The sequence below is a fragment of the Chenopodium album genome, chromosome 5 (assembly GCF_948465745.1).
Source record: "Chenopodium album chromosome 5, dcCheAlbu1.1, whole genome shotgun sequence".
Classification (NCBI taxonomy): domain Eukaryota; kingdom Viridiplantae; phylum Streptophyta; class Magnoliopsida; order Caryophyllales; family Amaranthaceae; genus Chenopodium; species Chenopodium album.
In genome coordinates, this window is record NC_137838.1 from 78,544,846 (window position 1) to 78,558,814 (window position 13,969).

Sequence of the window (13,969 nt, forward strand, 5' to 3'; positions counted from 1 at the left end):
CTCAAATCTTTATATGGTCTCAAACAGGCTCCCAGGGCATCATGATACCAATGCTTTGCCAATTACATTATGCAGATTGATTTTGTGTGTAGTAAGAGTGATAACTCTCTCTTTATTTTTCGTCAGGGCACGAAAATTGCATACCTTTTGTTATATGTTGATGACAACTCAAGTCTGACATTATTTCTCTTCTCAAGTAAGAGTTTTCCATGATAGATCTTGGTTAGTTGAGTTTTTTTGGGGGCATTTCGTTGAAACGTACCAGGGACAGTATATTTTGAGTCAAAGCAAGTATGCAGAGGAGATATCTCCCAGAGCTAAGATGGATAATTGCAAACCCGTTGAAACCAAGTCGAAACTTGGTGCTCTCGACAGACAATCGGTTAGTGACAATTCTCTTTACATGAGTCTTGCAGGTGCTCTTCAGTACCTCACTTTTACTAGATCGGACATTGTTTATGTGATTCTGCAAATATGCTTATTTATGCATAACCCGAGGGAACCGCATTTCAACGCTCTCAAGCGTATTATTAGATATATCAGAGGCACTATGGATCATGGCCTTCATTTGTACCGTTCTGCTCCTACGATACTTGTTTCTTACACTGATGCCGATTGGGGTGGTTCCCTGATACTCGGCGTTCTACTTCTAGATATTATGTTTATTAGGGTGATAATCTGGTCTCTTGGTCTCCAAACAACAGGCTACTTTGTCCTGTTCTAGTGCCGAAGCAGAATATAGAGGTGTTGCTAATGTTGTTTCCGAAAATCGTTGGCTCCGGAATCTGCTTCTAGAGCTACATTAACCTTTGCCATGGGTGTCCTTGGTTTATTGTGATAACATTTTTGAAGTTTATTTGTCTTGCAATCCGGTGCAACATCAACGTACCAAGCACATTTTGCATGCAACAAGGTCGTTCTAGGCCAATTTAAGGTGCTTCATATTCCCTCTCCATACCAGTACGTAGACATTTTCTGAAAAGGATTACCTCGACATCTATTCCTTGACAGATCTAGTCTCAGCGTTCATTTGACCTCCTCCCGCTTTGACTGCGGGGGGTGTGATAGAGATTATGATTAATAATCTCGTATATATTCAGTAAGATATATATTGTATAATTTAGTAAATGTTGTATTCTCATATTTAGGTTGTACTGTCACTTTTATATATATATATATATATATATATATATATATATATATATATATATATATATATATATATATATATATATATATATATTGATTAATGAGAAAGCATCCGGACCCTCCACTAAGGAAATTAAAATTACACAATCTAACAATGAAGAAAAAAAATATTTACTTAACCCATTTAATACAATTGTGGATACAAATTAAAAAGCTAATCAACTTGCAATACACAAGTAATGCAAGGATTTAAACAACATTAATTCCATGCCACTTAACATTTCAAAACATCCTACATTCTCTAGGAACACCCTTTGGAAACCTTTGTGCATCAGTACAATAATTGTAGATCATGAAATACTTTTGAACCCATCTTAGTCTCCTTCTGCTCCAAGCATTCAACTCTTGGTTTTGCCACTTTGCATCAGTGAAGGCCGCGGTTGCAGCCGCGTGGTTAGGGTTGACATTGAAGTTCCGGTAGTAAGCTGTGAACGGAGCCTTAGCCCAATCTGTCTTAACACGGCCTCCTTGGGTAGCCCATTGGTCTGCATTCCATAGGCTCGAGTATATCTTCATGGGTTGGCTCTTTGGGAAGGGCACTCCTCTAGCCTCATGGTTCTTGAATACCCTAATGGGCGTGTTGTCTACCAAGAATCTGCATGAATTAATCAAGTCGCGATTTAATTAATTATCCAATAATTAGTACTTAGGCAAAATATTTATTTATTTATTTTAATTATTGTCGTGCTTTCGATTGTGATATATCATGTAAAATTACTCATTTGCCCTTAATGAACGAAACAAAAGTCGTACTTACATGATCATACGAGGGGTCCAAGCGACAGAATAGGTATGGAATTTTGAGGTTGGGTCGAACCAAAGATGGAATTGTTGTTCCCTGCCACCTTTTCCTTTAGTAAACACATTAGTGTGGAGTGTGTATGGCTGGCCACTTACATTTCCTAAGAACTCGAAATCAATCTCGTCATGGGTTGCTCCTTCCGATGATAACTGCATACATACGTAACACAAGTTCAATCGTCATACACTAGAATAAAAAAAACTACGTAGAATATTAAAGAAATGACTCAATTTATTTGAAGAATTGAAGACATGATAGATTATTTTCACGTTCTCTTATTACTTGGTCTAATAAGTAATAATGAGATACATAACAACTTCTTTCCGAACATCTTAAAGTTGTATGTTCGATTACTCATACTACACAACATTTAAATAACAGAAAAAGTTTATTATTATGCTCCCTTGGACTCTTATTATTTGTATCGTTATGCCTATATAATTATCTGCTTTTGTGTTATTCTTTTGAAAAGCATGTTTAATTTATGTACATTCAAAAATAGTGATATGAAGTTATGAAATTGACATCAAAGAAATTATTGGTACTCCTTTCTAATAATAAGACCAAAACTACGTAGATGCCCATATTCTTCTTTTTTTTTTTTTTTTTTTTTTTTTTTTTTTTTTAACCAGATGCCCATATTCTATTCTCGTGCAATTTGTGCAAAAGCTATAAACTAACCACCACTTTTTTCCTTTTTTCTTTTTCCAATTAAAAAAAAAAAATCCAACATAAAATTCATGTGGACCTACTACTCCATCATTTCTCAACTTAGGTGATGTGACTTATACTTTATAATAGCAATAAATACGATTGTTTGTTTATAAGTTACTTCTAAAAATAAATGTGGACGTGGACTAATAACTTAATAAGCTAGTGTACAATTATATGAGTATGACCTAAACTACATTAAAAATATCATAAGTTTGACATGAAGTTGAAGTAAGAAGTTTGTTTTAGTCGAACAACTTTGAAATATAGGAATATAAAGTGGTCACTTAGTTTATATGATGAAGAATATAAGAAGTCGCATTGCGATAAGGATGTATAGGCATGTAATTAACCTACTACTATGTCTAACTAAACAACCACTTATAGTCACACAAGTGAAGTCGATTTAATACTTACAAGTACCAACTAGTTAGCTAAACTATAGCAATCCCATTTGTGTGTTATTACTTCATTACCTAGTAAGTTCGAAATTAGTTGTTACAAACTTAAACCATATACCATGATACCTGATTTAAACTATTAACGTGACAACATAGGAGATACTATACTAAACTAAAGTTAAATGGTGATCGATCAAGGGTCGAAGAAGGCTTACATAATAAGCAGTGACAGTACCAGCAGAGTTTCCGGCAACAAGTTTAAGTTGCATATCAATCCTTCCAAAGAGATACTCCCTCTTAGACCGAAAACCCGAACCCGAAACCCGATCAAGAGAAAGAGTAAGAAGTTGGCCTCTCCCAAACTTCTTAACTCTTCCATCACCAAATGTAACCTCAAAATCTTGATCAAAATTTCCCCCATTAACAACAACACTCAATGCTAGTGCTACCACCATTACCATGATCACTAAAACCCCTTTTCCCATTATTTTTTCCTAGACAAAAATGTCAAAACGCACTTTTTTTTTTATATAAAATATTTTAGAGAGGATTTTATATTTTTTTTTGTCTTGTAATTTTTTTTATCTTGTAATTTAGAGTGATGAAATTGAGGGGTATATAAAGGGGAAGAAATGATTGAAGGAATCAATGGAAGAGCGTGTAGTAAGGTATGGTGTAATGAAGTGGGGAGTTTAAGGGCACCAGCTGGAGGTATACTGGTGCCAGCTGGGGTAAAATAAATACATATTTAAAACTATATATTATACGATGTACCCTTATAAATGGGTCATTTACTGATTTTTAAGGACTATTTTTGGAAGGTTTTCTAATTTGTTTATAGTATGGTGAAGTGAAGTGAAGTGAAATAAAGGGTACATGAATCTAATTTTAGGAGTTTTGTCTCTTTATGGTATTATTGATGGGTCAATTTTATTATTTTGTTCAATGGTTTTATTACTATATTAGCATGTAGCTTGTAAATTTTAAATTTTAAAATTAGGGGTGGGTAGGTACACTACTTATTTATGTGATGGATAACTATTTTGTGATTTTGACTCATTATTAATGATATTTTTGTTGGACAATTTTTTTTAAAATAGTATAATATAAATGATTTGATGAGTAATTGTTGTTTGTAGTCATTGTAGGTGTTTAAGATAAAGATTCTCTATTCTTTATACCTGTTTATGTTGATTTTATATTAGATTATACATGTTTGAAACTTTTTGATGATATCTTTTGAAAAGAGACAAATCTAATTATAATTCGTGTTTATTTTCTTAAAAAAAAATCTTGAGAGATTGCTTATATTTAGTGCATCATCGGGTTGTTTGATGATAATTAGTATGTACAGATATCATAGTAATCTAACTAACACTAATTAAGTGTGTGACATAAAGAAATAAAAGTTGATTTGAAATTGAAACATCTCAAAGAGAATCTTAACTAGAGAAAATGATGCCTACTCATACAAAAATTTATATTCACCTAAACATTTTGACTATATCTTTTTTTCACTCTACTATATCATGATTAAATTAATACATAAATCAACTAGTTTACTTGATTAAAGTGTAACGTGTGGTATCTAAGAATTGACATCAGATATTACACTATCATTTACATCAGTCTCAATTATAAATACAATACTTAATGTTGAAATTGAGCTTGTACCATCAATTACAATAATAAATCATTTAGTCCAAGAGAATTAAATAGTCCACATCATTTAGTCAATAGTTGAACCTTTGGTTTTTAGCAAATTTCACTATCCAATATGGATCCAATTAGAGAGAAAGTGGGACCATTAGTTAACCAAAAAAAATGAAGATAACACTGAGTTTTATGGGTTATGGGCCCCATCAAAGCTTTAGCCCAAAACCCAAAAATCAAGACAGAAAATTCAGAAGATGATGTTTTTAGTAATTATCTCATCTTTAATTTCATTGGATTTTTTATGAGGTGATGGTTGTGAAAATTGCTTGGGTGGTGCATGGTTGGATGCCAGAAAGGAAGATACTGTCTTAAAATTAAATTATTACTGGTTTTTTTTTTCAGAACATTCTTGATTCTATTGGTTCTTAACAAACCTTGGAGAGGTGTATTTTATTGTATTAATTATATAATTGTATAATCTATGCCATTTTTTTATATTTTTATTATAAGCTTATCCATTCTATTGTTCTCCATGATTTTATCGTATGATTAGATTTTGTCATTGTGTGTTTCAATGGAGTCAAAATCTTCATCCTTATCTCTTTGTTCCTAATTTTGAGTCACAATAGGTGACTAGCTCACAGCTCTAGTTGTACTTTGTACACATATTATTGTTCATGAGTTTGCTTGATTAAAAAAATAAATAAATGTGTTTATTTTTTATTAGATTTAATTATAAGCTGATTTACATTATACATGAGTTATGAAGCTAAAGACATTGGGTAGTTGTAAACTTGTAACTAGAAATAGTATTTCACTAGCATATGAATTATGAACATAAATTGTGTAAGGGGTCATGTCATGTTTTTTGTGTATTCAAAATAGCATGAGTTTAATATAAGACATATTATGTTAGTTCGACTAACAATCTTAACTATCATTGAAATTGTATGTTACACCATAAATATGGTCTCTATTGGTCTTCAATTCATATGGTCGTGTGGTGTAGTGGTGTGACTAATCATGGTTGTTCTCTTCGATTCAAGTCGATAGTGTAATACTTTTTCAGAATTTAACTTCCATTAGGTTATATACATGTTCTTTTACTTTCCAATACATAGATTGAACGTTTCTTGAACTTCATTTTGAGTTCCATAGTTTTACTTAATTTTGTTTCAACTCATTTTTACAATTCGACACTTTCATACTATATTTCACTCCCTTTTTTTAATATACGTCTAACTGTTAGACAATTAGCGAGACTCTAAACCAAACACTTTGATGTATGCCATCAAAAAATGATACCATACTTGTTATTTGGAAGTACTTTGATACAATTACCTCTTTCAAACTTATCCCCATAAAAGAATTGTTGATCCCACTTTTGAACTAAAAAGCTATAAAAGGAAGAATAGTATGCTTCCAACAAACCGTTGGCCATTAAATTAGTAAAAACTTAAAGGCCTCTCATTGGCCCAACTATTACTATTATTGTGGGCCTCACAACTAGATGGGCCCACGTCACGGATAACCAGTGACTTGAATAATTTATTTCATTCCAAATTTAAAATGGTGGATTCTTTAGAAACATTGGTTTTTAGCCTTTTGCTTTCCTCAACTTTTTTTGGCTTACCTTTCAAAAATAAATAATTTTAAATTTTAAAAAAAAAATTAAAAAATAAATAAATAAATAAACTTTTTTTGGCTTTGCACATTCTTAGCCATTAACAACTCAAAAGAGGAATTTACAGCTGCAAATCATGAAAGAGTATTTTTATGTTAAGTAGAGAACCTGTGAAGATGCCAAAAGATGGTATATAATAATTTAAACAAGAAAGGGTTCGAAATTGATGACATCCAAGGAAATCCCTTGACCTAAAGTGAATCAAATGGTATGTATCTATGCTAAACAAAAACTTTTCATGACGCCTTTTGTGTAAAGTGCAAGCTGGAATTTCATCCCCTGCTAGCGAAATTCATATATTCGTTCGTTACACGAATTATCCGAAATGAGTGTTAGCAAGCTCTTGAATTAGCTAGCTAGACTGTTAAGAGCTACATTGATGAGTTTTAACTGATAGTTTTGGCCCTAACCCCTAAGCATCAGGCCGTAAACAGATACGGAAACAGTAAGGTTTGAGCAAGCTTGGCAAGCTAAAACCAAAAAGGTCTATTCGCGGCAGTAGTGAAGGTTTAAAATGCCTAGAAATTAAGGTTTCAAATAAAACTATCGACCAAATGTCATCGTTATCAGACTAGACAGGAAACAATCAAAGCAAATACGAAGTAATAATTAAGGTAGATACATTTAATTAGTAACTTGACAAGAAGGGTGTTAATCATAAAATTGTATTTCTTCTCATCACCCCTCGTCCCTTGAGAGGGAGGGGGGTTCGTAAACATCAGTTAATTGGGAAGTAGTCAATAAACCACAAATGTGACTACAGTTATAGTATCTATGTTTTGGCACTAGTCAATTACAAAGCTTGCTGAGTATAGCATGAAACACCCAGGCATCAGTTTTTAGAGCATCGGTTAACACCACCACAAGGAAAAAAGAGAATATACTAAGCTAAGTCTGAGATAATCACAGTTAAATCGCTTACTTAGCTGAAGATGCGCGGCCCTGTGAAGGATCAGTCGATACATCAAACCCAGGTGGGATGAAAACGACATCATCCCATTTCCGAGAAGAATCGTCCTGCAAAATTATTCTCTGACGTTAAATTTCAGTATTAAAAGAATGTTTCGTACGAGAAAAAAGCAGAGAAGCTTAGGTCCATACGGTAATTTCGCCTAACCTATGGTCCCTATGGTTGGGAATGTGGGTGGGGTGGGGTTGGGTGGGTGGGGCGGGGATAGAGGGTCAACTGTCTAAAAGCTTAGGACCCTGAGAAAATGACTGAATCAGAGTAGGTTTTATCCTTTATTTCTAAAGCCATAAGAAAGTTAGGTGCAGTACACAAAGAATTCAGTGAGCAGCAGAGCATAATGGCTCCATGTTCTTTATTACATGACAGAAGTTTGGTTGAACGTAAGGTTAATGAATCTCTTTAAAATGCAGTAGTTTAAGAATCAATATATCTACTTTTATGATGTTCATGTCTTGAGAAATTATAGTGGCAAAGACTTAATATACCTTCATTCCCTTAATTATGTCTTCAAGAACAGCTACCTGCGATATTGAAAGGGTGAAGAAAAAATGTTAGGAGAATAAAAATTACAGCTACACTAGAAAAGTCGTGGGCCATGAAAAAACACATACTTCAATATCCCCTTGTCTGTAAGCAGGATTCAGCCTTCCTTGCAGCGTAGAAGCTTTCAGTAACGAATTTTCCAAGTCCTCCTATTATGCCAAAGATAAATGCAAAAGAAATGGGAGTTAAAATTAAAAATACAATGGACAAAAAACAAATTAGAAATCTTTCTGCAACTTGAGATACCCAACCTTTCTGAAGAAAACAGGACGGTATTTCCTCTTGTCGCTGCTTAAAATTAAACTCCGGGACTGACATGTAAAAGAGTTGAAGATTATTACATGGACAATTCATGATGAAGTAACAAGAAATATAGCTACAAACGAAAGCCTAAAATGGTACAACCATCAGATGCTGTAAAATTGTAGTCTAAGCTGTCCTAACAGAAGCAGGTCAAATTCAACTGGTTGCATGAATAATTCAAGCAGGAAATTATGGACTAAAAACACTAATCTAAGCTGTGGATCACAAACGGAAAAAATATGAATTAGTAGCAACCTCAACCGATTGAGAAGATATTTTAACTTCATACATACAACTGTAGTAAATGAGTTTGGCTAATACTTCCATAAGAAGAAAATTTTAGTTATTATATGGAATTGATTTAATCTTGGTTGAAGAAAAAATTATTTAACCTAATATCCTGCATTCAACAAGGATACGCAATCCTGTTCCGCAACACATTCTGGGGGTAACAAAGTTTTCCAGATTCTCATCCATACTCAAAGTATATCACAGAGAAAAGGCAAAACTTGAACATTTGAGCTCATCAGAAAGAGAATCATTAACTATCAGAAAAGGGTAGGGGATTTCATGTAGCTAAATAACAGTATAACATTAATGGGAACCATGCACAATTGCACAATGTTGAAAAAAAAAACGAAGATATATGTGAAGATCTAAATGGATACTAGACATTAGATTCCTTAGGATAAGCCTAGAGTTGACTCCTCATTTTGTCACCAAAATATTTTGAAGCAACGCCTCAACATATTGGTCAAAATCTCGCTCACATCAAACACATATCTACTGTTTACAAGCTACAAATTTCTACATAAAAGATATGATTGCCAACCATTCTAGCCTCAAAGTAACAGAACACAACAATAGATTTGACCCAACCAGTTCACAGAAACATCTCACCAGATAATTCACAAAGGAATACATTACTTTAGGATTGATATGTAGTCAAAAGATTCAATAATGAAGAATGTGCTATGAATTAACATAGCTTAGACGGTATTAATGGCAGAAATTGGGGAAGGAGAAGATGTTTTTATTAAGGAACTGGAATTACAGAAGAATAAAGGATATTCAAGCTTTCAAGAGGATTGACTCTCTCCAATTAGCAATCTGAATGCTAAACAAAATACTCATCAATATTCCATCTCCCTTCCCTTCCCTCCCTCTTACATGTTCTGTACTGCTGTATATAGTGCTTTTCCTCTCAACTTCTTGCAGTCTTATGATCTTATCCCTCAAGCCACTAAATTAGTCATTACTGAATTTTCATGTAAAGTACTCCTCTCACTGATACTGATGCATAACAATATGATGATTTGGAATTTCATCCATGTTGACAATTTTCAAAGCCAAATTTGTTCAGAAGCTGAAAGGAAGAGAGACAAGAGTCAACTAAAGGGAAGGGGGTTAGATCTACAATTTCTGGAATCTGTAATGAAACAATACGTAGATTAATATAGACTTCAGCGTAGTAAAAGATAGAGCAAGGGACATAGCCAAATTTATGAGGAACAAGAGAGTAGACTAGTTGGTAGTAGCTACACTTAGTTTATAATCCTCGAATGAGATAAAAATGAAGAAAGATTGTGCCCCATTGTTCCACTAATCAGAGCAATTTCTGTAATTTATGTTTAAAAAAAGGGGGACTGGGGAAAGGATTCATATTGATGAAGGGAAAAAAAAAAAACAGAAACTCACTAATCTAACAATTTCAGGACCTTTAGAGTAGAGGATAGTTTTCTATTAATCCTCTTTCTGAAAATCATTAGCCTCTTGCAGAAACTTCTAGTAAAACAAGACTTCAAATTGTCCCTAGATCTATATTGGTGTTTCATGGCATTTGATTTACTTAACACAAACTCACAGGCAATACTTACAAGCATCCTAAGTAACAAAGCCACTCAAAGCAAATCAACATTTCGTCAAAACACCCCAATCCCTATTCTCCAATCCCTACCCAAATAACAATAAAGAATAAACATCAAAATAGAAACAAACCTGGAAAACTGGAACCCCTAAGAACTCTTCTTCGGAAATTCCAGCCTTTTGCCTTTCCTACAAATTTAAAGGGGAGATTTAGTTGGAACTTGAAAGCATAGAAATCACACGTAAATTGAATGAACTTTCTGCCTTGCATGGCTGCATTCACACTGAAATAAATCCAATTTCCAAAAGTTTGTACATATGATTATGTCTATGGATGAAGAGATGATCTGCTTTGATGTTCAATTTTCACATATAAAATTCTAATAATAAAAAATATTTGAAGCAGTACAAAATTGCTCAAAATAAATTCACACATCATTGGTCAATATGAATCTAGTAAGGTTAAAGGAGGCAAGTAATGACACAATGCTAACCAAACAGCAGAAAAGCACCTGTTATTTCTACAAACTTAGCACACAGATAAAACAGCTAACATGACAATGAAGCATGTCACCAAAATCTAACCCTATATTAAGTAAGCAAGGTCAGTACACTGAATCTCAAAAGGAAATATGGTCTAATCTGTCTATTTTGAGAGAAAAATTGACACATAGAAAACAGAAAAGTTCAACCTCTTATCAAAGTCACAAAAAGATCATAAATCTAGAAGCTTAAACTAACCACTTAACCAACATTCCAGCAATATTCGATCTCTGTAAACTTTTGTACCCCAATACCAAACACATCTCAATCCTATTTTCCAGAATCCAGACTAGAACATCTTAGTAGTGCAATGACACAGGAACAAGATTCAAGCAACACAGTAACTCAATTTCTCTTAGACAAGTCTTCGATTTATTGATGATTTGTAGGATGAAGATAGCTGATTTGTAGGATGAAGATAGCATCCATAACACAGTTTGACTGAAAACAATTTCAAAAAAGGAAAGAAAATCTTGAATTTATAGCCGAATAGATAGTCACTAGAGGAAATAGGAATTATGTTTTCATGAAACAGGAATAAAATTGAAGATTTGACCTCCAACCCCAGATATAATATTCTATGTCCTAATAAGTCTTCTTATCCTTCAACTACCCAGTTACTGAAATAGTAAATGATTCTTTAACCAAATTCATGAAATTGCAGCAGCTTGAGAAAAGAATGATTGTCTTCAATATAGCAAAAACGAGTACGGCTGATTATACAAAACAGACCAAAACTATGTTCATATTAGCAAAGATAAAACTCTTAAGATAGTGTACACCATTCCCAAGTCTCAATAGGGGTGTTCATAAATCGGTCTGGACCGAAAAAATGGACAGGACCATCTCGGACCGACCCGGTCCAAAACCCTATAAAAATCGGTCTTGGACCAGGCCCTTTTTTTGTTTAAAAATATACTTGAAACCTTAAATAATGGGTAAGATTATCCTTAATAAACTTAGAAAACTTTAATGTTATGAGCTTTTTTGTACTAAACATACAAAAAAAAGCTTTAAATTATAGTTTTTCCTTTACTTTTTTTCGAGTTTTCCATAAAATTAATAAAACTTTAGAATTCTTTTTTAAAAAACTCTTAAATCGGTCCAAAGCGGTCTAGTCCGGGTTTTGGACCGATTCTTTCAGTCTGGTCCGGGTTCGGTCCCAGCTTAATCGGTTTGGTTTTTTGTTCTTAAAAATCTAATTTTCGGTCCGGTCCGGTCTTGGTCTAACCAAGCAATGATTGTTTTCACTAATGGCAAATGAAAAGTGAGCCCCCAATGGCTGTTTTCACTTTTTACAACAACCAATCATAAGATTACCACCATGCTTAACAGTCAATAAAATAAAAAATAAATTTCAAAAAAAAAAAACACTCACCTTCAAAGCATTTTTAACCTCTGATGCCTCCGGAATCAATCTGAAAGCAACTCCATTCACCTTAAGCTGGAAAACCTGCCAATGCACATACCATTTTTCTCTTCGTTAGTTATGAGTCGCACTGTAAAATAAACACATGCTATTATTACCTCACACTCGTCAATGTTATCCAAAATGAACATTCACCAAATATAATCAAAATATGCCAGCAAAAAACTTATTAATCATTGATCTAACTGCAATGATCAGTCACTTCACCAATACACAAACAGCTAATGATTATTGATACAATCCACCAAAAGTTTCATTATCCTATTCAGAATCCTTGACCCCTCAAACTTAACAATACCCCCTTAGGTGTCGTCTGGTTGACAAATAAAAACATGAGAAGTTGAAAACTTGAAATTCCTAGGAATTGAAATTCTTTGGAGTTGTTTGGTTGACAAATTCATGGAAAGTAGAAATTCCCATGAAATCCACTTCCCACAAAATGGAGGTATTTAATTACCTAGGTAGACCTAGGTAAGTGGAACTTTCCATGGGAATTTCTACTTCCCATGGTTAACCAAACACAATTTAACATTTTCTAGGAATTCCAATTACATGGGAATATAAATCTCCAAGGCATTTGCATTTCCCACATTCAACCAAGCCTTAGTTTATGGACAATTTGCAACATCCCAACTCTGATTTCCAACCCCCCCCCCCCCCCCCTTCTTCCAATCAGCTAATTGCACCAATGTGGGTGTAATGAACCATCCCATTTTGATGGATTGATTATAGTTAAGGTTAACAATTTGGGAATTTCATCAACCAAAAAAGCTAAAATCTTCTCATAAAACTCATGCTCATCAATCAACAACACCAATTAGATAATGCAAGTAAATAATTAAATAAGATTACATAATTAGCATAATATAAGCTCAATACTTTCAGAAATTAATTAACCTTATTCAAAGCAACAGGAACAACACTAGCCCCACGACGCATGTTGGGGTCCATCAATCTCATCTGATCAAGAAGAGTATCAGCATCTTCCTCCTTTAAACAAAACAAAGCAAGCGAATTCTTCGATTTCCTCCCAGAAACCAACACAAATTCTTCATTCGAATTACTCAAAGCATAAACAGCAACCCCAGCTAATCTCTCCTCAATTGCTTCATTCGACATACCATAGTGTTGCTGCCGCGGCTTCTGCAACTGCTCAACATTAATGGGGTTTACCTCTAGTTGCTGAATTCGAGCAAAACCCGGGGATTTGATCGAACAAGAAGAAGTGGAAGCGAAATTGGCGAGGTGGGTATTGAGGTGATTAGTGAAAGAAGAAGAGAAATTGTTGAGGAAAGAAGAACAGGTTGTAAAAGCTTGCTGAAATTGGGAAATTGGCAAAAATGGCGGTTGCTCATGCTTGGATGATGATGAAGTTGAGGAATTCATCATCGATTGAATTGGGGTTTTTTAGAGATGGGTATTTTTGTCGCGGGGAAATTAAGGGATTTGAGAAAAAGGGGTTTTAGGGTAGGGTAGAGGAGAGAGAAAATGGAGAAGGGGTTTTAGTTACAGGTTGAGTTTTCTGGAAGAGTGAGTGAAGAAGGAAGGGAGAGACTGAATTTGTGTTTTGGGCCTATACTAGTGAAATTTTTTAAACACATTCGATTCGGGTGTACCGTGCGCCGAACTAGACTAAAGTTAATTTTTACCTCTTTATTTGATGATTAAGTGAAAAACAATTATCAAAGTGAGAATAAAATATTTATGGATGTACCATGTATTCAAATGTATAATAATGATCTCTCCTAGACTAGTGTATATTATTTGGGTGAATTAGGTCAATTGTTTTTTGTTTTGGCCAAAAAAATTTAACTACTTTGAGTATTTTCGTACATAGACTACGATCTTATTC

The 13,969-nt window shown here is 33.9% G+C and overlaps 2 protein-coding genes across 2 annotated transcripts; both read right to left on the minus strand.

Annotated features, from left to right (window-relative positions):
* Positions 1-1,298: 1,298 nt before the first annotated feature.
* Positions 1,299-3,708, minus strand: LOC145632423 (xyloglucan endotransglucosylase protein 1-like). Its single transcript, XM_081684801.1, has 3 exons — positions 3,339-3,708; positions 1,967-2,160; positions 1,299-1,804 (listed from the first exon to the last, which is right to left on the minus strand). Exons 1-3 carry the CDS (start codon positions 3,606-3,608, stop codon positions 1,432-1,434), a joined length of 837 nt encoding a protein of 278 aa, XP_081540927.1. The 5' UTR covers positions 3,609-3,708; the 3' UTR covers positions 1,299-1,431.
* Positions 3,709-7,066: 3,358 nt separating this feature from the next.
* LOC145631222 (protein TIC 22-like, chloroplastic) lies at positions 7,067-13,673 on the minus strand. The gene is made up of 7 exons (XM_081683313.1): positions 13,015-13,673; positions 12,067-12,141; positions 10,278-10,334; positions 8,228-8,287; positions 8,045-8,125; positions 7,919-7,954; positions 7,067-7,480 (listed from the first exon to the last, which is right to left on the minus strand). The coding sequence occupies exons 1-7, from the start codon at positions 13,504-13,506 to the stop codon at positions 7,382-7,384; spliced, it is 900 nt and encodes a 299-aa protein (XP_081539439.1). The 5' UTR covers positions 13,507-13,673; the 3' UTR covers positions 7,067-7,381.
* Positions 13,674-13,969: the final 296 nt, after the last annotated feature.